Raw genomic sequence first — 23,678 nt, 5'->3', positions numbered from 1 at the left:
AATAACTTGGTGTTGCCGAGAGTTGTGCCAACAGACCAGGCAAGCAGTGCCGACAAATTACATAAAATACAATGTCAAGGAATCTGTGTCAGCAACTGGAAGGTTGCTGGTTTGAATCCCATGAATGCCCAGAGTAATTCTACTCCATTGAGTCTTTGAACAAGGCCCTTAACCTGCAATTGCTTCATCCTGGGTATGATGTTAATCTACAGTACATCCAGTCCTATGAGGAGGTCCTCCAACTTACAGGGAAACTTACTGTAGGGACTGGTGGCAGGACTGGCAGTCACTGGAAAAAAACCTCACACTGGTGCTTTTGGATTAGTGTGGTGCTGAGGTATCACCCACCACGTGGCTGCACTCAGGGGTTCTCACCCCTGAGGTGGTTTGTCATTTTAGTGCAATTTATCCATAGCTTGAACTCAGCAGACTATCACGGTCCTTGCATGTACATGAAAAGTCCATGTTGATATTTATCATGGTTGCCAGGGTTGATCTCTCACGCATGTGGCGTGACATTCACGCTTTCTGACTTTCACACTCATGCAAAAACTCGGCAAATTTATATTATTCCATAATAAGCCTAAAATTTGCTACATCAAAACCGCTGGTTTAGTTTGCAAACCCTACAGACTATTTCCAAGGTAACAAAACCGCTACATACACGTAAATGCGTATGCAGACTTGTCTCAAATTGAAAATCTCACGCCAGGCAGCTCACCAATGTTGACAACACTGTATTAACACTGCACATTGTACAAGCCTAACATACAATATAGTGATGTCCAATTCATGAATGAATCGTACTTTTGAATCGGTTCTTTTCAGTGAAGCAGTGAAACCGGTTTCCAACTCTAAAAGTGCCGATGCCAATAACCTTTGCGAACAGCGTGTGTTGTACACTGTATGTTGTGCCTTTGGTGTTGGTTTTATACTTTACTTAAAGCATTTTAGACAATATGTTTGCAAATTTCTGAAGGTACTCAAGATTTTATCAGGCTTTTGGAGGCTGACTATTCGTATATATTTAAAACGCTAAAACTTGCTTACGTGATTGTTTTTCATCTTAATTACTCCTGAGGCAATCGACATACATTCACAAGACTCGGAAATGACCAATACTTTAATGAAAATAAGATTTTAATAAACATGCAGTTCACATACTGTTCACAAAAAATTGAAGAAAATAATTGCCATCTGGTCGGAAGGACAGATACAACAAAAAGTTCATGATGACATGACAAGAATTTTTTAATGTTTTTTTTTTATATATATATACTAGGACAGGACGTATATAGGCCTAGCGTGCTGTCCCAGCAATGTGATTTTGTAAAAATATTGGGGCATTTATAAAGCAAAAAGTACTTCATACATTTCTCACAAAACCGTCTAGGAGTGATTTGATCAGCATGGATGAATCCGCAAGGATAAAAACTCCCACCGATTCTTTGAATTGAACGTTCGATTAATTTAAACGAACAGTTCGACAGAATCGGTTCTGTAAATTGAATCGAACTTCCCATCACTAGTACAGTGGGTAACGCTGTTGTCACACATCACCGCTTCGTGTGAGTGGATTTTGCATGTTCACCCTGTATGTGGATGCCTTTTCAGCAGATCGACCGATTTCCTTTTACTGTCTGAAACACATTAAACTTAAGTGAATTGCAGTGCCTAAACTGACATGTGCGTGACTGAGTGTGCACCCTGCAATGTGTGGTTCGCTCCTGCATTACGCCAGTTGCAATGTATATATTCTATTCTATTCTATTCTGTTCTGTTCTATAAACCATTTCTTGATGATTCGTCAGATTAATCAGTAGATTAATTGATTATTAATATAATAGATAGTGACAGCCCTGAATGTGGTGCACATGAAAACAATGTTTTAACTGTTATCTTGATTTATGAGCCTGATATTGTGTCCATACAACCTTTCTCTTCTGTGAGACTTAACAGTTAAATGGACAAGAACAGAGTGAAAGTAATTTGATGTAACTGAATTCAGTCTATGTGTACTTTACATTTTTATGTCTGGAAACGGCACTATGTTGGTATACAAACGCAGATCTGGTGGCACCCTACTCTGTTTCCTTATGTTCCTTCCTCACAGAATTGCCTACATTTGTGGTTACTTGGCCTTTCCACTGCCAAATCTGCTCGAACCACCCTCCTAAAATTGGCCAGATCAGTGTTTGATGATTGATTTTTACATGACTGGGACTAACTGCTAATTGCTTCATCCATGTGGATGCACCAGTATCTATATATCTATGTTCTCTGACGGGTCTTTTCCAGTGATTACTTCAAAAATTTCTTATTGATACTGAACAGATGTGTTAAAAAAAATATTTTCACAAGAAAACACAAGTTAGAAGTGAATGTCAGCTCATGAAGATGACATATTAGACAATTGATATTGCAGTAGCATAAAACCTGATGAATTACGCCTCTTAAAATAGATCAAACAGGTTATATACCTTTTAAAATCTGCAGAGGTTTTGGACGTTTTCATAGATGCCTGGAGACAGCAATTTTATAATTTTTTTTGTGTGTCAAATTTTAACCCGACTAGCAGTTTGAAATTTCATCTACATTTGGAGAATTCCGCATATATTTTTTCACTCGATGAACTAACAGTAGAAGATCTCTGTCTATATTCCGCTCTATTGTGTGTCTGTATTCCTCTCTTTTAAGGGTACAGACGCTCGTCTACTTACGTACAAACTTTCAACTTACGAACTTTCAGACATACGAACGAAGAGGACTGTAAGTCCAAATTGTGTTCATTGGGCTCCCGTTTCCTGTCCGCAACATCAAATGTTTTTTCTAGGCGCCAATTCCATTTAGTACGACAGCAGCATAGCGTAGTACTCCCAGCATCGTAGGTCTTTGTACTTGCATATACCCTTAAAATGATGTTGAATAATGACTTACGATCATTTTAAGTGACAAACGGCTGTTCGGACCATGACTCATTCGTAAGTGGAGGAGCCTCTGTACTTTCGTGACTGAGGCGACAGTGAGTTTTACTCAAGATAAACCCCATAACAGACAGAAATCGATGAAGGGTTAAACAATGGACTTGCAGAGGTTTGAAGCAGAGGTTCACCCTCTAAGTCTGAGGTATCCAAACTTTGTCCATAAACTTCCTATCACTAATTACTGTAATTCACACATTGAAAATCCCATTAATTAATAGATTAGAATGGCTGGTAAAACAAGGCATTGCATGTAAATGCAAAACAATAGCAACAGAATGAGATCAGGTGCATGTGGTGGATGTTATGGTGTCTGTACCTGTGTCTCCTCCAGACCGTAACCAATGCTGGTGCCAGGGGTGTGCATATATGTGTCTCAGTTCACCACTGACATCCCTGTCAGTGAGTCTGCCACTCGACTTTCTGATGTGGAAATCCGCTCGCTTGTGTAGGTGGGACCAAAGGCAGACACACAGCACGGTTTCACTTTGAGGTGCGTACGCTCAGTCTGCCACCTTTTACAACAGATCTGTTCATAGTCACCTGCCGATTATTTCCAGTTCATTTATGATGTGAGATAAATTGTGTTCTCATGCGATACAGCAGCACTGGATTAGTCTCTCATATTATTTTAGGCGAGGACTCATTTAAGTCATGTTAGCATCAATGTACTTTTTTTCCAGTAGAGATTGTGGCTATTAAAAATGACTGTTTTGTTTTGTGTGACTGGATAAATTTCACTTGCATCGTTTATGCTCACAGCAGCACAGTGACTTTGTGGGTGGCCCTGTTGTCTCACAGTCCAGGGTTGCGGGTTCCACTGCGTGTGGAGTTTGCATGTTTCCACTGTTTTGCATGTGTTTCCTTCATTAGTGCATTTGAAATGCCCATAATGTGTAATCCTCAAGTGATGGACAGGGTAGCTCTCTGTCTTGTGCCCTGGATGGATGGATGTTTGTAGCTGCCTGTCTAATAACGTCACCTTCCACCCGCACCTGGATCTTCCAAATTTACATGCATGTTTATATACATCAGTTGTAATACTGTTATACTCTACTCCTTCTGCTTCTCTATCTTATGTACTGTTGTACTGTATTATGTTGCTGTGATACTACAGTGAGGGCCTAAGGATATGCATGCTTTGTATTTATGAACCCTCCCCCCTCGCTACAAACTCTCCGTTAAATCAACATAAGTGCTAATCAAGATGCATTCCCCAGGATTAGAAGTCCATCCGTCATGGATCACACTGGCTGTGCATGTTCCTTTGGGAAGGAGAGGCGGGCCCATCATTGAAATAGCCCTGCCCAATAATATTCCATTAAATGCCCCCCCCACCGCTTCCATCCATCCATCTTCAGTCTACTTGTCCGCGTCTTTGGCCAGTCCTTTCCCCATAGAACAACATTCATCTTGCCACTTAAAATGCGGGTTCACTGCATAGAGACATGTTGGAATGCGTGCAGTCTCCTTGTGTGATAATGGCTCAGGCCAACTGGAACCAGTTCAACAACAATGTAAAACTCTTTGGTAAGTTGTTTTCATGTAAAAACCCATTCTATTCAAAATCATCTTCTCTAAACGGCTAGACTGCATAAATGAAGTGAAGCAAAAAATTATAAGCAGTCTTTCACTACGTTTTCACTACGATACTCGGTTTGTCCAAATTAGGTTGGTGAGTCATCCATCCATCCATCCATCCATCCAACATAAAAGGTTGCCTAAGATATTGATTTAATGATCCATGAAGTAATTGCCTTTTATTTCATGATTGCTCTCTTCACACTCAGAAACAGCAAATTAGATTACAGTCAAAGTTACATGTACAGCATAATAAAAGATAAACAAAAAGAAAAGCTGTCTGACAATGTAACAATAAAGACAACAGAGTGAGAAACATGCCCCTGATTTCATCTTTTAATAAACTGTAACAGAGATTTAAAAAAATGGAAAGTACAACATTAAAACAAACCAAGCTCAAAAGAAATTACTGCTTTATGTAACTGTTTTAGCTTTAGTTAAATACATACGACTTATTTAGGTATTTTACATGTTACTACAGAATCCATAGATGAAAGCTATCCTCTCAAAACATTTGACTATCCATCTATGGCACAAAATTTGAGGAGACCCATATTGATGTGTTAGCATTTACTCCTACTCTACTCTACGGTACAAACAGTAAAATATAGTTTTCTCTCTTCTCAAGGAGCGTATAAAATGGGGGTATTGGTATCCGACGCCTTGAAACATCACGTCTAAAAAAACGGTACGGCCATTGTGGCGTTTTTGCTTTGAGTGACCTCCATGTGGCCGCTGATTTTGTGTAAACGAGTGGCTAGCTAGCGAGATCCTTGAGGGTGACTGTTGACGCCCTTGGAGACGGGGGGGTGGGAAGATACTCTGTACGCCCTCGAGATCGCTGAGGTGATGGGCGCCATTGTCTGCTGGCGAAGCAATTTGCGAAACAGATGTGAGCTGGGATGCATACCCATATTTGGCCGCGATCCAACCTTCCTGAGGCCCCCCCTGTGGGATTGTTATGATGGGCCTTTGGAGCCATCCATTAAAACCAACACATCAACAAACAGGAGGGCCATATGGATTCTGGCATGAGCTTCTGTGTAGGTGAAAAATGGGCTGTGCTCCACAGGCCTGGGTAACGTTTTGATGTCCTCCTGAAGTGCGGCCGGTGCTTGGCCCATTCGGGATGAGGGCGAAGGCTCTGTCATGTATCCCTCCCCTGCCTTTTTCTTTTCCCTGCCCCCCAATGGCAGCCGTAATCTCATCATCCTTGAATTCCTTGGTCTTCCACTCCAGATCCTACGCTATTCGCTTCCTCCATCCATTTTTTATCCCTATGAAGACAATTGATCCTAAACACACAAGCGAAGTTCAGGAAGACATAAAGGTGAGATACTGATGAGAGCCGGACCAAAGCAAGGGATTATTCCCCAGGAGCCCACAGTTAACTCGCATTTAGGTAAGTGTTATGCATAAAAAAATGAAATATAAGTTCAAAGTGAGTGTGACCGGATGGCAGGAGGGGTGTTGTTACGGTGAATCGTCTCTGGTCGTCACCGTTGTTCCTACCCTCCTTCTCAGCCTCTCCCACGTGCCAGCTGAAGAGGTGCTGAAACTGACGTCTTGGGTGGCTTATATACTTTCGCCTCCATGGATGGGACTGAAGGCCTCTGTGAGCATGCGGGATGGGCCCCGCGCGGGGTTTCTGGGGATGCGGGGGTGACAGGGACAAGGCCACGTTTGTGCGCAGCTTACAGAGCGCCCTTCAGAGGCCAGCTGTGGATTGGCGGCCCGTAAAGATCTGCTGAATGGGGGCTGTGCCGGTGCCGGTGCTGTGGCAGCCAGCCAGAGTGCCGCATCTCAGAATGAGTCATTAACAGAAAGAGCCCAGCTGAGCACACATACGCACACGCACTCGCAAAATCACCCTCGCTTTAACTGACTTCCACCTCAGAGTCACACAGAGATCTTCCCAGCTGTGTAAAGGTATTATTCTCAAAGATGCTACCAAAACAATCCAAGCCTGGCCTAATGGTTCCTGCCTTGGCAGGGGATCACAATCCCTCCAATGGTTACATTAAAGGTTGCTATAGCAACCGCTCACATCAATGGTTTCATTGAATACAAAACCCGAATAGATGTTTGTTTTTTTTTCTTCTTTACCCTAAAACTGAACCAGTAATATAATTACCGCTCCAAAGAACGCCGAACACACTTTGCTTAGTCGCTAAGGAAAATGAGAGACAAAGAGGCAATGCATGCAATTCAAAAAAAAAAATAATAAGGGAAATGGTACTTTTTTATTTACACAACAGTATATTATAAACCATCAGAAATGGTCATTACTATTACAATTATAATTACCATGTTTATCAAACACAAAAAAATTCTCAGCACTTCCTGAACTGATCACCTTTATTACCGTTCGCCGAATTAAGAGGAATTTCACTCGCTACACAGTCGATACTCATTTATATTCTTTTGAATTGCCACATCGTCATTTAGCCTCCCAGATCAACATCAGCAGCAGGGTTACAGCGATAAACACCATGAAGTTCTGGCTCTCTCAAACTTGAACGTCAGTGATTAGTTTCTGAGTGTGATTTTAGGCCTGGAATATTAGAAGCAGATCCCGTGACTGTCAGCTTGTTAGTAACTATTCCCTTCTTAGCTAATGGCTAATTTTAAGCTTGCAACCTGATGCTGTAACGTCCGGTTATGTGGGAAACAGACGCTAAATTCAAAATGTGAAGCTCCCTGGCTTTTCCGAAAAATGACCTAATCAGAAAGGATATACAAAAAAAATATATAATGCTGCCAGTGACAATTTCTGAAGATTTAAGACTTTTTAAAGTATCATTGGAGCCTCCCTGAGCACAAATTCATATGTGTATGAGAGAGACATTTATCCCAATCAGAATTACGAAACGTTGATATGCATGAATACAAAACAAGAAAAATGAATCCGTACTTTTCTGAGTGACACACAGGTGACTGAAGCTGATACAAACCCCTGCGTTTTTCCAATATCCGAACACTAAGAAATGTTCCTAAAAGCGCACAGCGTCTACAGGTAACACAACACAAAGACACTGAGAGGAGACAAAAATGCTACGCTGTTGTCGCTAAACTGCAGTTAGCACCAATTTGCGGTTTGCAAAGATAAATACTGTCAAACATTTTGTCTGTTTTATATATATGTATAATATGTGTGTGTGTGTACATGAATGTTAATCAGACAATTAACGCAATTAACTGCTTTAACCAAATGAAATAATAAAAAATTCAAAATAACGGCATTCTGCTGTTTTTTTTTACTCCAGTATATCAAAAAAATATTGCTACTGGTCTGGTTTTCCTACTTGTTCTGAATAAAAGTATTAAGTAAATACTTAATAAAAGTAAAAACAGTATTCATTGCTCCAAAGTGCTTTCTGGAAGCAAGGGGGAGTGTCTGCTAGCTTCTGCTCTACTTCCGAGGGGCCGTTCTTGCATCTCGGGCCCCATCCCCTGACCGACTTGTTTTGTTGGTGCTTTAACTCCCTGCCACCTGTACCGTTTGCCAGGAAAAAGCCTCCCGCCTGCATCATATTGACACCTATGGGTCACGGAGCCCATAGCAGTTCATCCTGGCTCTTCCAGCGCTCGCACCCAGCCTCGCCACCTCGGAACAGGCTGCTATAGCAACGCCACTGTGAAGGAACAGCCTCATACTGGCGTCGTCCTCCTGTTGATGCTCTCCTTGAGGTCCTTGGAAAAGCAGTTGTGGACCTGCAGGAAGCCCCCGTCGTGGTCTGGGCTGTACGCCGCTGCCGTGCCTGGCTTGAGCGGGTCCCTGCTCAGGGTAAACATGGAAATCTCGCCCATGGGCATGGAGCTGACCATCTTCAGGCCAACCGGGGAGGCATCCCGAGATGGGTCGGTGGAGCGGGAGCTGGAGCGGGACCGCCGCCGGCGGTAGCGGTAGCTAGGCATGCGGGCGTAGGGTGAGGAGGACGAGGTAGTCCTGATGAACTGCCGCTGCACCTTGCTGCGCATCTCCTTGTTTTTCTCGATATAGATGTTGACGGCCAGGACTCCGACGGACTCGGCCACGATGAAGGACAGAGCCCCAAAGTAGAAGGACCAGCCGTAATTGTACGAGTACTTTTTATCCTCATCCTTCTTGTCACTGGGGTCTCCGGCGTTACTGGAGATGTAAACGATAATGCCAATGATGTTGCTCAGACCTGGAAAAACACGGACAACCTTTTAGACAGAGGGCACGTGTCGCTAACCTTATCCACTCGCGGACGTCTGTGCTGTGTCCATGTTTCTCTTATGTACTTGTTCTGTGTCATTAAATATGTTACAATATCAGCTATAGCCATGTTACCAAGAAAAACAGCTATCAATATGGTGTACTCTCTCTCTCCAGGTTTATTCCTTAGTTATAGAAATAATGTCCATAATAAAAATGTCCCCCCCCCTGGCCCCCTGCAGAGCTGGCTTCCAGCAGCATGTTAGATCTGTGTGTTTCTCCTCTGGGGAGGGGGGCGGGGGCGCATGCGGACACTGGTTCACCTGCTGCCACGAAGAGGATGCCAGCGCTGAGCAGGATGTTGTTCTTGCCACCGTAGATTCGTCCCACCCCCACGCAGAGCCCTCCCAGGAGCAGAAGGATGGCACTGAGGATGGGGAACACGCTGGAGGCACGCACGATGCCTGCATGGGACACGGCAGCGTCACACCCTGTGCCGACGGACGAGGCACTCCCGTGGCCACGTGCATTTAAGCGCATAAGCATAAGTCCAGGTCTCCTAAACCTGTGATTCTCAATCCTGTTCCTGGCACCTCCCTCTCCCAGAATGTTTTCATTCCAACCCACACTGTTTCCAACCTGCCACATTAATTATTAGCCTATTAAGGACTATATAAGCCTGATTAAGGTTGGGTTGGAATGATAGCATTCTGGCGGCGGGGGTAGGGCGCAAGGACAGGATTGAGAACTACTGTCCTAAACCTTGTTGCATCCTGCTTTCCCGGACTGATGACCCCTTTTCCAAATTTCCAGCGACAGTCCACTGTGTCTGCACTCAAACACTCTGCTGGTAGGTTGTACAACATGGGTGTGAGGGTCAGCGCCCGTCCGACCCTGCCCTCCATGCCCCATTCCTATTTGGCCAGCAGGTGTCACTGGCCATCCTGTCCTCCTCCCCGTTTCTTGTCCTTCAGCTCCAGTGTGCCTAAGTCCCTAGTGTGTTCTCCCAGTTCCCCAGACTTCGTGGCTTGACACCAGTCTCACCGAGATTTTTGGTCTCTATTATTTACTTCTTGTTTTCTTATTCTCGAGTTTCCCCTGGTTCATTGTGATTATTTCTGTGTGTTTCTAGTATTTCCAGGTGGTGTGTCCCCTAGTCCTTACAGTAGATTCTTAGCCTTTAGTGTATATTAATTCTCTTATTTCTGTGTGATCTTAGGCTTAATGTGTCCTGTTTCTCGTTGCTCCTGTGACAGCCTTGATTGGTTCACTGATTAAGTTACACCTGTTCCCTGTTTTCCCTGGATGTCTTTACCTTCCCTCACTCTGTGCTCTAGTCTGCCATTGTAATGTCGCTATGTATTTTGCTCCATGTATCCTGTTCCTGCTCTCTGTATTAACCTGCTCCCTGGTTGTGTTTCCCTTATGGGTTTTGTAGCTTATATTAAATTCTCTATAGTTTTCTGACCCCTTTATTTTGTGTGATTCCCAGTGTGCTGTACTTCCCTTACATAAACCCCTTTTGTGTTAGAGCCACAAGTGGAACGTCACGTTTTGCCACCTGCACTACATCCCGAGTCCGTAACATGATGCGCAGGGGTGCTATAAAACGGGGTGGGGGGGGGGGGGGGAGTTAGGACGATTCCAAGGGCCCCTGATTGAGGCCCTAAAAAATTTGGAACATAACCGGATTGGTCGGGATTTGAGGCCTAATATGATGAGCTTTCATGGGACCCAAAATCTTTAGTGGCAGCCCTGATGATGCACTTACTATGTGAGACTGGGATCTGCAACTAATGAAGTGTAAAGCATCCCGAATACATGGAAATGCCGAGCATGAGTGAGCAAGTCAACTGCATCAAAGGAAATCGACAGATCTCTCATATGTGAGACACCCTACAGTATGTCATACGCACTCTGGCACTCCCAGGTTTTTAAAGCCAGGGCTCCTGGCTGGGAGGTTGACCTCATCGCTGTATCCCACAGCCTCCCGGTCACTCCAAGGGACACATTTCTGATGTGTGATTGACGCGCAGGTTTGGGGGGGGGGGGGTGGGTTGCCACAAGGCATGGGGGAGGGGATGCACTCACGCAGAAGGTACTCAGAGCTGTCTGTGTCGTAGTCGTTGTCCTCTGGGAAATGGTTGATCCGGTAGCAGCTCCCCCTGTTGATTCCTGTGGGGGGAGAAAGTCACCGCGAGGCGATCAGGTGCTGCAATCCCAACCTCAAGGCGTCCAATCAGCATTGAGCGGTAGCCAGAGCCCCAGCGCCCTGTGGTAGCCAGATCAGTCACGCCTCTGTGGACCCCCCTTAATTACCACTGACTGCAACTGTGACAGAGCACCTCCATGCCACTCTGCGTCTCCTTCCACAGCTCAGATGCTAACCACAAAAAGCAATACATATCTAAATAGCTATTTGTCTTTACACCCTGTGCTGCAGGTGTGATTCGTGAGCTGTTTGTCAGTGTGCTGAGGCAGTGACTCGATGGGAGCCTTAGTTTAATGTCCCTAAAGGATTCTGCTGAGCTCTTGATGTGATCTGTAAAACAGGGACATTACAATGCTGAAACAGACGCAAAGCTGGCCTGCACATGTGTACTTTCAACCTGTGTTGAAATTGGTGTTCTTACGCGTGGTGTTAGAGGTGGGCTTAAATGTGATGTCAGTGTGGGTCCTATGTGTGGTGTCAGTGCTGGTCCTACATGTGGTGTCAGTGCCAGTTCTACATGTGGTGTCAGTGCTGATCCTACGTGTGGTGTCAGTGCTTATCCTACACGTGGTGTTAGAGGTGGGCTTAAATGTGGTGTCAGTGCCGGTCCTACGTGTGGTGTCAGTGCTTATCCTACGTGTGGTGTTAGAGGTGGCCTTAAATGTGGTGTCAGTGCTGATCCTACGTGTGGTGTCAGTGCTTATCCTACGCGTGGTGTTAGAGCTGGGCTTAAATGTGATGTCAGTGTGGGTCCTATGTGTGGTGTCAGTGCTGGTCCTACATGTGGTGTCAGTGCCAGTTCTACATGTGGTGTCAGTGCTGATCCTACGTGTGGTGTCAGTGCTTATCCTACGCGTGGTGTTAGAGCTGGGCTTAAATGTGATGTCAGTGTGGATCCTATGTGTGGTGTCAGTGCTGGTCCTACATGTGGTGTCAGTGCCAGTTCTACATGTGGTGTCAGTGCTGATCCTACGTGTGGTGTCAGTGCTTATCCTACACGTGGTGTTAGAGGTGGGCTTAAATGTGGTGTCAGTGCCGGTCCTACGTGTGGTGTCAGTGCTTATCCTACGTGTGGTGTTAGAGGTGGCCTTAAATGTGGTGTCAGTGCTGATCCTACGTGTGGTGTCAGTGCTTATCCTACGCGTGGTGTTAGAGCTGGGCTTAAATGTGATGTCAGTGTGGGTCCTATGTGTGGTGTCAGTGCTGGTCCTACATGTGGTGTCAGTGCCAGTTCTACATGTGGTGTCAGTGCTGATCCTACGTGTGGTGTCAGTGCTTATCCTACGCGTGGTGTTAGAGCTGGGCTTAAATGTGATGTCAGTGTGGGTCCTATGTGTGGTGTCAGTGCTGGTCCTACATGTGGTGTCAGTGCCAGTTCTACATGTGGTGTCAGTGCTGATCCTACGTGTGGTGTCAGTGCTTATCCTACACGTGGTGTTAGAGGTGGGCTTAAATGTGGTGTCAGTGCCGGTCCTACGTGTGGTGTCAGTGCTTATCCTACGTGTGGTGTTAGAGGTGGCCTTAAATGTGGTGTCAGTGCTGATCCTACGTGTGGTGTCAGTGCTTATCCTACGCGTGGTGTTAGAGCTGGGCTTAAATGTGATGTCAGTGTGGGTCCTATGTGTGGTGTCAGTGCTGGTCCTACATGTGGTGTCAGTGCCAGTTCTACATGTGGTGTCAGTGCTGATCCTACGTGTGGTGTCAGTGCTTATCCTACGCGTGGTGTTAGAGCTGGGCTTAAATGTGATGTCAGTGTGGGTCCTATGTGTGGTGTCAGTGCTGGTCCTACATGTGGTGTTAGAGGTGGGCTTAAATGTGGTGTCAGTGCCGGTCCTACGTGTGGTGTCAGTGCTTATCCTACGTGTGGTGTTAGAGGTGGCCTTAAATGTGGTGTCAGTGCTGGTCCTACGTGTGGTGTCAGTGCTGGTCCTACGTGTGGTGTTAGAGGTGGCCTTAAATGCGGTGTCAATGGTCACAGTTGCAGCAGCTGGAAGCTCAATGGACTGTGGAGTAACACCACCGCAGGGCAGAGCACCGTTTATGTGAACCAAACATTTATCAGTTAAGGTGAGAAATGTTTATTTTGACCAATCGTCATACGGTTTAGCTGAAAGACAAACAGCTTCCCGGAAACCCGGCACAAGCCAAACGATGTGTTTCAAAGCAGCTGATTACATTTCTCTGAAACCTGTCAGATGGATACACAGTTGAGTAAAGAACTGTGTTCCACAGAGATCTGAACCGTTGTCCATGCAGCACTATATTTTGTTTTCTATGACCTTAGCGAAGCAATTGTGAATATGTGATTTAATTTTCAGGCTCGTAGCTCGGAAAGAGGCTCAGAGTGAATGTTAATGGCACAGAGGAGCCAGTCTGCCTCACAGATTATTAGCTCCCGGGATTCACCATGTCAACGCAGCATCTAATCTCCTGTTATGAAAGGACACAGGTCTGTTTCTGTAGACACACAGCAGAGCCTCTGTGCAATCCTGACAGCCCTGTGTTTTTCAGCAAGAGAAGTATACTGGTCCAGGCATAATTGCCTGATTTACATACACCCACATCCTCACTGTTCGAGCTGGAGCAGGGAAGGTATTAATGTTTACGTTCCGGCAGGTGGGACCAGGCCTTTGGAGCAATCCCCCCATTTGTTTACACATGATGTGTGTCGACTTCGACACTGCCGGGCCCACTGATAAAATCCCGGCCGGTTCTTACAGACAGACTCGCATCAAACTAGTGCTCATTCAGGCTGATTGTGGCAACAATGTTGGAATTCAGGGATTAATTATGTGTGTTAGCAGTGGGTGATTCCAAAGGGACTGCTTTCAGGGAAAGAGCGCGAGTGCTTGTGAAGGGGAGGGGGCGTTGGTTGCTCTCTGAAGCCCGAAGGAGAGACGCACTGTGCTGGAAGGAGGTGCGAGCGCGGTGTCAGACAGCACGCCGCGCTGAGCGAATGTTTAGGGCAAGGTTGAGAGTGATCGCTTTCACTTTTTCCTTCCTCTCGCGTGGGTCACAGCATGCTTTTAATTGGGCCTGGGGTTTAATCTGGAAGAGCGCGTTAATTAGCATTAAATAGGTCTGGGGAAGTGGAGCGAGAGTGTCCCAGTCTAGACAACGGTTAAGAAGACAGGACAGTTTAGGGACACGGAAGAGCGTGCAGATTCAGCTCTGCTCCACTCCACCAGAGCCTCCAGGCGCCTTTCATTAGGGTTTCAGCATCTTTCTTGCCGTGTTTTCCACCCAAATTTAAGAGAATTATACATTATAGAACCCTTACAGGGAAGTTTGAATACTAAAGTATATTTTTCTCTGGTTTCATGTCGGAAGTGCAGCGATCTCTTTACCAGCTTCACGCTTTGCGTTTCTCCAATCCAGTGGCATACAGCCTAGCCAATAAACAAACGAGAGGTAATTAAATAGGGGCCAGATGGGCACTGCTCTGTCCTCCGGAATGAAGCCGTCTCAGTGAACCAATCAGCACACAGATACTGTGACTCCGGTGACCAACAATCCACCATGACATCCCTGCTGCTTAAGATACATATCCATTCATTCTTCTTTCCAAGTCCAACTGACGACGCCTCGCAACCATTACAAGCGATTAGAAGATGGATGGAGGGATGAAATGACAGCGAGAGCATCAGTGACATCTGTGACGAGAAGAGTATATTTATCTACTATCAAGTAAATGATTCTGGAAACATTAGCAACGGAGAAAAGTATAACCCTTTCTTTCTCCTGCTATTCGCCTCATTCGGCACAAAAGTTATAAGAAATTGGTCTATTTTGAGCTGGGTGGGTCTGTCCAGGATGACATCACCCAGAGAAGGGAGGGGCAGGCATTTCCTGTGGCTCTACACACTCCCAGAATTCCTCCTGCGCTACTCTGCTCTGTTTGGCCTGTGCTCATGGCTTGGGGGCTTGAATGAGCACATCTGTCATGTTGACTGCAGTCCTGCAAGGAGCCTCTGTTTGTTGCACATCAGTGTAGCGTGGACCTGGGCTGCTAACCAATGAGATGAGGGCACCCCCTAGGTGCCCCTGCGTGGGCATGACGCACAGCGGCACGAACAGGCCCTGCGCCTGACCCGACTGTCTATGGAACCCCGCGCATTGCTCCACAACACCTTCTCCATGGCAACCTCCTTTCTGTGCCAAGAATCCGATTCTCATAATGCCTCCAAGGGTCGATGCTGATGTCTTCATTGTTCTCTAATTAAGACCAGCCCCACCTCAGCCTACCGCCAAACCCCACTAGCCCTCATTTCGGCCATTTCGGTCCTGTTTACTATCACAACACAACAGTCAAAAACACCCAGAGCAGAGTTTCTACACACAGAGGGGGGTGAAACCCCTCATTATTAATGCAGGCTCATCGAGTGGCACGACACGGACAGAACAATCAATTTAAAGCTTTAAAACAAGGCACTGGGAGAAATTGACTCTGGTTTCATCGTCACGTGCTTAGCGGAACATTTATTATTGAGCGTGAAGCACATTTTTCAAAGGATTATCACTGAGGTAAATCTTAAACTTGGGCAGCACAACACAGGCTGTGTAATTTTCATAGATGCTCTCAGAGTTTTGCAAATCCACAGGCCACTTCAGTGTGGGAAGACCCATTTGTTTTTATAGGATGCTAAACAGATTGTTCTACTGAAAACTATTTTTGATACACGCACGGCATGCAGATTTCACAGGGTGATGCTGGCTAAATTCCAGGTTACGAGGAAAATAAATGCCTTGCTGGTCAGGATTCATAATGATCAAGTTGTTGTGGGTTCAAATCCTTATATACAGCTGTGGAAAAAATTTAGAGACCGCTATATTTTTAAACAAATCTGCATTCTTAATTTCTCGAAATGCTGTTTCTCTCTCATCTATTTTATATTATACTACGGCGATGAGAGAGAAACAGCATTTCAGTTCCCTTGTATGTTATGGACATATAGTGAATTGACAATAAAAGGCCATTTGATTGGTCGATTGATTTGATTCTTAATCCTGGTTTAATTGTGGTTTAGCTGGCAGAAGGCTATGCTGAGCAGCAGGTTGCTTCCAGGTTCACAATTACTAAGACAGCAGTCAGCAGACACTGGGAACGACCAGAAACCAGCCAGGTAAAGGGCAGAAGTGAGTTTCTAATGCCATAGATGACTGTTTACTTATCCCACAATTTCTCATGAATCGTAGGATGACATCAAGTGACCTTCAAAAGGAACAGGAAACATTAGGTGCAGGTGTGAAGTGCACTGATAGGACAGTTCGTATCAGGCTCCTAGAAGCAGGACTGAAGCCCCATAAAGCGAGGAAGAAGCCCTTCATCAATAAGAAGCAGGGAAGAGCCAGGCTGCAGTTTGCAAAAAAATACATATTACCCACAGACACACACTCATAAATTGAGAAATGAGTACCACAAAAAAATGTGCTGTGATCTTAATTTTTTCCACGGCTGTAGTATCATCCTAACAAGGATGGCAGAGATCACCTTACAGGAGCAATTTCCATAGGACGAGAAAGGGACGGAGGGCCAATGAGCAGCATTTTGCACAAAACAGGGCTGCAGAGGCTATTCCAGCTGGTCACAGCACAGGGCAGCAAGGCTAAACCGCCCAGTCATGGCACAGGGCAGTGGAGGCTAAGCTGGACAGTCATGGCACAGGGCAGCAAGGCTAAGCCGCCCAGTCATGGCATAGGGAAGTGGAGGCTAAGCTGCCCAGTCACAGCACAGGGCAACAGAGGCTAAGCCGCCCAGTCACGGCACAGGGCAACAGAGGCTAAGCCGCCCAGTCACGGCACAGAGCAACAGAGGCTAAGCCGCCCAGTCACAGCACAGGGAAGTGGAGGCTAAGCGGGACAGTCATGGCACAGGGAAGTGGAGGCTAAGCTGGACAGTCACGGCACAGGGAAGTGGAGGCTAAGCTGGACAGTCACGGCACAGGGAAGTGGAGAGAATGCCGCCCAGTCACAGCACAGGACAGCGGCAACTAAACCGCCCAGTCACAGCACAGGGAAGTGGAGGCTAAGCTGGACAGTCACGGCACAGGGAAGTGGAGGCTAAGCTGGACAGTCACGGCACAGGGAAGTGGAGGCTAAGCCGCCTAGTCACAGCACAGGATAGCGGAGGCTAAGCTGGACAGTCACGGCACAGGGAAGTGGAGAGAATGCCGCCCAGTCACAGCACAGGGCAGCGGCAACTAAACCGCCCAGTCACAGCACAGGGAAGTGGAGGCTAAGCCGCCCAGTCACAGCACAGGAGGATCCTGCTCACAGAAAAAAATCCAGGCACACGCTGCACACTTATTTCCATTCCCCATCAGTGCTGAGCAGCAACGGAAGTCAGAACGGAAGCTAATTAGAGCCTCCGTGGCCGCAACCTACTGACAGACTAGCGTGCCCAGGTCAGGCATGTGTGTGTGTCTGTGCATGTCTGGGTCTGTGCTTTGATAACACAGCCAGAGAGAAACTGCTGCCCTTTTGCAGAACTCAAGTGAAATCAAACTTCCCCAGGCCACGGTGACTGTTCCGGTCTTCCTCGCATATTTATCATGGCATAAAGCGGAATTTTCCCCCAGTTGCGACCAAAGACTTTAACTAACACACTGCGGGCGTCACAGCTGTGACAGTGTCTGCAGCAATATGGACCGGAAATGATTTCCTTTGTGCGCATCCAAGCACATTGTTTTCAGATCTTAATGAGCTAATGAACCGAAACATGCAGTCGCACCGCACACGCTTCGGTGAAAATGCACAAAGGGCTGTGATACAAAGTTGCAGGGAAAAAGAACGACATTTACGTTTGCGTTCCGTTTTGTACCCGGGCCAGAGTGATACACTGTGTCAGAGTTCAACACACATACCAAACCCCCCCCCCCCCCCTTTTCCCCCTGCATGATATCATGCGTAATGTGGGTTTATTCCACGCTAAGTTCAGCATTCTCAAGCAGGACGGCTCCCATCGGCCAGGCCAGCCCAGCTGCATGCTGAGATGTTTGGGACCAACTGGAATTCTGCTCACAATTTGCACCGGGGTAAAGGGCATCTTGTGCTGTTTCTAACAGGCGCAGTTAGAGCTGGTCACCTCTCGTTCCCGTGGATACGAGACCTTGGCGACGTGTCTTTCAGTGTTGAGGCCTCCAGTAAGGCGAGCTTCGAATCGTCCTGTTGCTGATAGAATTGCCTGCCAATGTGCTAAATTAAACCATATTTTCGCACCAACTGTTACTCAGCCTTAAAAGGAGTGAAAAGTCACTCGACTAACACTGATGTCTTGTGAGTAAAAACGTTAATGGCTAACGAAATGGCCAACTTTCCTTCACAGCTTCTATAATTCTAGGAAGAAACCTGGTGATTTTGGGCACTGAATTCAAAAGAAAATATACTTCCTGTTCCATCACATATGTCCTTCCAAGACTTCTAATTCAGCTGCTTAATAGAATGTTTATACAAAGCAGTCCACCATGTTTTACGGTTTATCCTTTTATACAGTCGATAAAATCCACTGAAATGAAAAGCAATACATTTCCTGCAAATCCGTTCCTGTTTATAGGCAAACCACGGATTCCCATGTTTATGACAAGTAAATGTTTATGAAAAGTAGCTCTTTTGATACACTGGATAATCCAAAAATCGAACAAATACATCACAAAAACCAACTGCTTCTCAAGCATTAAAGCAAGGAGAACCGGGAAGTGTCCATTTTCCCCACTGCAGTAATTATTTTAAGTAGCCTGGTCTTTGTGGCAATAGTCTTCACCTTATGAAGCCATTATCATCATGTTGAACTTGATGGAAGTATTTTTATTGGCAGTAAGGAGGTGTTTATTCTTATACTTTGGCTAGGCTGCACCCCAGGTGTCAAGAACACCAGTGAGTGATGACAGTCTATCAATTCACTGTGATTTCAAGGGACATTTCAAGGAAATAAATATTATAAACGTGAGGTTGTCTACCTAAGGCAGGCGAGTTAACCAAGCGGAACTTGCTATGATTCACATCAGAGACAGTCCATGTGGCACAGGGTGTGAACAGAGCCCGCCTGCCCACCCACCCATCCATCCATCCATCCACCCATCGGGGAAGGTGTAGCGCGTTTCAACAGTTTGTTGCTGCTGCCTGTTTACATGAAAACCCAGTGAGCGTCCACAGCGTTTTAGACACCGATCAATGTGTATTAACACCAGGTAGCTTCTTTAAACCGTGTATTTCTACATGTTGTATTCCTATACATCGGTAATTACAGTTTTACTTGTCGCTAGAATAACACTATTTCAGAAAGAGGGCCACGTCAGGTCATTATAATCCCGGCTGTCTGAGGGAAAGGCGAGCCTGTGGACGGCATACTCATTGTTCTCGAAAAGCTCAGGGTTTCCTTCCTTAAAATTTTACCCCAAATTTATTGCACTCGGAGCGATATGGACGTGACAGTAACATAATCTCTGTTAAAACAATAAATCGAAGAACAATATATTACCCAAAAATCACACAATACACTGTACTTGTTTAACAATTATTTAACCAAATCCTCGCACTCGCCTAAATTGAGCCGATCAGAGCTGCTTATTTCCACCGAAACTTAGGCTAGCGTAACGTTTAAGGAGCAAACGTATTGTATAATAAAAATTAAGAAGTCAGGTATCTTTTCGTCAGTTTATTTCATTAATCCATTTAGCTTCTGTATTCTCTGTTAAAATAAATCACAATAATAATAACAACAATAATAATAATAACGTGACAAATGGAGACCTTATAGAAATCTGTATCTTTTTGCCATTGGTTATTCGCTGTAAAACACATGCATTCAGTATCATTTCTTTCATCCTCCAGTGTAGCTACCTGCCTTGGTGTCTTGGGTTGAAGCTCATATGCAACACAGAACAAAGACAATGTCCGTTACGGTAAAACACTAAGAAAACGCGCACGTCACACTTTATGCTAAAAGCAGTAGCAGTTAACGTTTAAATAATTAGAAAATTTGCAAAAATCTTGTATAGAACTGCACTATTTAAACATTTATTGTTTCCATAGCAATTTCAAAAATTGTAGTTGCCAAGCAACAACATCAAATAGGTTACAATAAAGAGCTGAATGAAGGCGACTTTGTGAAGTCTGTAATAGAAATTTTAAATAAAATGAGACTTGACTTATGAAGGTATGGCATTTTGTAAAGGGTATTTTGGTCAATAACAGGAGAAATACCCTCACGGGGTAGTAGCATTCTAAGTTGTTATCGATAGTAATAACTACTGTATGGACTTTGCGCGAATAAATAGGTAATACAGCCTTTCTCATGGTGTACCCCACGCCATTCGCCATTGTACATGGCTATATAGTTCATTCCAGATGGGTTTCTTGCTTTACTTGTGTGCCAGCGTTTCAGCTTGACAGACTGACTCAAGTATAATGCTTCTCGCTGTTAACTTTTGCTTCTCGCGGAGCTCTTCAAAGTAACACGCAACAGCAAAGAAACCAGGTTTATTTCACCGCTGTTCTTTACTGTTTTTTCATTGTCCCATCCACATAACAGCATATAATAAGAGGAACAATACACTGATGTTGTTTCAGCTGGAGATGCACAACATTTTGGTACACAAGGCTCATAATACTGATCTTTTATAAATACATGCTATACGTCACACACTGGTCACCTATGTCTAGATCAGTCTGTTTTAATATGGTGCCTTTCAGGGAAATTGGCAGTTAGTTTTCTTGTCATTTGTGCACTTTTGCAACAATTTTTGCATCTATATTGACTGGTCGTTATGGAGAAAAAAAATGTAATGAAAGAAATCCGACAAGGTACCTTCAATACAGCAGATCCTCCAGAGTCCGGAGTGCGTGAGATCGCCTTTAGTTTTCTTCGGTTGGGTTTGGGTTTCGTCCGTCGTGCTGTTGGTGGCGTTACATATATACGCCCGTGAATAAAGCCAGTAGTCCGTGCCAATAGCGATGGTCATGAGGCTGAATGCCGCAAAAGCTCCCACGGTGGTGAGCAGCATCTGAACCCCACGTTCACACCACGCCATGGCGCCTCATAATAATCCCTGCCTGGTCTAGACACTAAAACTCATCGCCTGTATCTTCTACCCCCTAGTTACTGACAAGCCCCTTCTAACATGGCTTTATCACCCTGGGTTAAAAAAAAACAATTAGAATATCATCACTAGTTTTGCATGGTAAAACTTTCAGATTCTGCTTGATTCGCCCAGTGCAAAAGTGGGGCGATTCAGTGCTCTGCGGTCTTGGAAGCACTTTTGCGCGTATTTCTGCGCGTCCGCTTCCTCGATTGACCATTCATTGAGATGCCCACTTATCTTCAGCTTTCACAAACTCGCACGATCTGATTCAGAAAGCGCTTCGACATCCTCCACCCAAACCCCACCTTCACCACGACCGGCCAATGGGACACAAGCATGTAAATGTATGGCCCTGGCACCGTTTGGAAGAAAATGAAACAAACGCGCTTGATGGGAGGATGCTGGAGGCTCGCGGAGAAGGTGGTCAGCAGCGCGAGACAGCTGCAGAAGGTATAACAGTATCTTATTATGTGCATTTGTAGAATCAACTGCCCTATCGCAAATATCGACATCTAGGCAAAGACAGCAAAAATACTCTCTTGTAATACCAATAAAGTTATACTTGAATACGTTTGCATTGATTCCGTTTCTCGTTTTCCACGAACACGACTGAAGTTAACCATCAGTCAATTATACAAGCTGTCATTATGTATAAATGGATTCTGCGTTTATACTTAAACGACATTTTAAGCTGCGCAAGATCACTGAATAACTAAGAATATTTAGAAACATTTACTATAAATAATATTTGCAAAGTGTATTCATGTACAATATGATATGCTTAGGGGAATACGTATTAACACTTTATAGACTATTACTGCGTGCGTGCTTCATAGAATTCGTTTCTGTGCTGCATAAAGCACATTTTTAACAACATTTCGTTATAATTCATTATACAGCTTATACCTGTGTGTCCCTATGTGTTGTAATGTATTGTGTGTGCATTCATAAAGTGTCTTCTAAGAACAGTGCACAGGGAATGTATGGTCCTTGTCTTCTGCAGCTATGGATTAAGACTTCGTTGCACCCAGACGAAAAAAAAAAACAGATGCTGAAATACACCGCCATTCAATATAAAAATACATTTTAATTACAACAGCACCTTCGAAAATTATTAATCTGTGATATTAAAAATAATGTAGGAGTTGAACTTCGAAGAAACATTACAAGGTATGGAATTGGTAAAATAACTCATAGCTCCAGATTTAATGGCAAAACAATTTCACAAAAAGTCATTTGCTTTAAGAAAATGCATGTTTTCCTTTATTCTTATGGCTGTGCTTATTACTCTATTTTCATAGATATAACCGTCTTTTCAGGCATTTGGGAGTATAAGACCTACTCCTGGACCCATCATTGCATATCGTGCATCTCATTTGTCAAGAATAGACCTTGGAATTGTTATGTGACAGCATGAATCACACAGGATGGGCTAAAGCAGCAGTACCCAGAGGGCTCCGCTCTGCATCAGAGTAAATCATTTGAGTAGGAGTTTATAAATTTGTTAGTTACCATTAATTGCGTTTAGCACTCACCACTACTCGATTTGGGTTGTTTTCTTTGAAAATGCACTGGTTTCGTATCTCATTCTTTCCACGACTAGGCCATTCAAACCGGGTGTTGAAAAGACCCACTGTCTGCATTTATCTAATCACCCATATCCGGGGTGCTGAGAGAGATTTTGGGCCCCATGAAAGCGTGTAGTATCATATTGGGCCCCCAGCCCAGGCCAATCATATTATGCTACAGATTTTAGGGCCCCAGTCACTCAGCTCTGAATTTAGGCTAAACTCCCCCCCTCCACCCACACACTTTTGTATTCATATACGTATTTATGGGGACCTTCCATTCATTCCTAATCCCAACATGACAACCTTATCCCACACCCAGCCCGAACCGTAACCATATTTAACCAAGGAAAATACGAGACTTTTGGAATTATTAGTTTTTGATTTCATTCAGATATTTATAAAATTGAGCTGAAAAAAATGGTCCCCACAATGTCAAACTAACAGATTTTTACCACATTGTGGGGAAATCTAGTCCCAACAATGTAATTTATACATAACCCCCCCCCCACATACACACACACACAAACTAAAATCAGTAAGAATTGATTAAAAGGCTTTTCCTTTTCACCCCACACTCACTCGTTATTACACGCATTTTATATGATCAAAAACCTAGGCTTAACTAGAAAACCGAATTATGTATGAATGCATAAAAACTTCTGCAAATCTTATAACACAGATAATGTTCTTTGTTTTTCTTTCTTTTTATACTGAACAACTTCGGTTTTTATAGAGAAGGCAGAATGAGTTCATTTAGGCAATTAATAATTAAAAACTTAAGTGCTTAAGTGCAGAATGCAAAGCAACTGGGCCCCCAGGACTATGACATCGGCCCCTGGTCTAAAAGGTTTCTGTTGTCATGGCGATTAAGGGGAGAAAGCAAAAACTACCGGGAGGAAACAAGCCCCCACGGGACAAGAAATTTCATTAAAGGCACATTTACGAGTGAGGAATAGGGACCCTCTGACTGACAGGCAACCAGGAGACGCCTTTGTCTCACACACCTCAGGGCGTCTCCATCTCGGTTACTGTTTCCACAAACTGCACCTCCATGCAATAAAAATTAACAAG

At 44.7% G+C, this 23,678-nt stretch overlaps 1 protein-coding gene across 2 annotated transcripts; it reads right to left on the bottom strand.

Moving 5' to 3' along the window:
- Window positions 1-4,714: 4,714 nt before the first annotated feature.
- On the bottom strand, window positions 4,715-21,463 carry LOC125742909 (voltage-dependent calcium channel gamma-4 subunit-like). Of its 2 annotated transcripts, XM_049015355.1 has the most exons (4): window positions 20,763-21,463; window positions 10,837-10,920; window positions 9,069-9,209; window positions 4,715-8,734 (listed from the first exon to the last, which is right to left on the bottom strand). In XM_049015355.1, exons 1-4 carry the CDS (start codon window positions 20,983-20,985, stop codon window positions 8,214-8,216), a joined length of 969 nt encoding a protein of 322 aa, XP_048871312.1. In that variant the 5' UTR covers window positions 20,986-21,463; the 3' UTR covers window positions 4,715-8,213. The 2 variants fall into 2 exon arrangements, with proteins under 2 accessions (XP_048871312.1, XP_048871313.1); XM_049015356.1 differs by lacking the exon at window positions 9,069-9,209.
- Window positions 21,464-23,678: the final 2,215 nt, after the last annotated feature.

The sequence above is a fragment of the Brienomyrus brachyistius genome, chromosome 5, assembly GCF_023856365.1.
Source record: "Brienomyrus brachyistius isolate T26 chromosome 5, BBRACH_0.4, whole genome shotgun sequence".
Taxonomy (NCBI): Eukaryota; Metazoa; Chordata; class Actinopteri; order Osteoglossiformes; family Mormyridae; genus Brienomyrus; species Brienomyrus brachyistius.
Note: the sequence above shows the minus strand (reverse complement) of the source record. Positions and strands in the feature narration are given on the sequence as shown.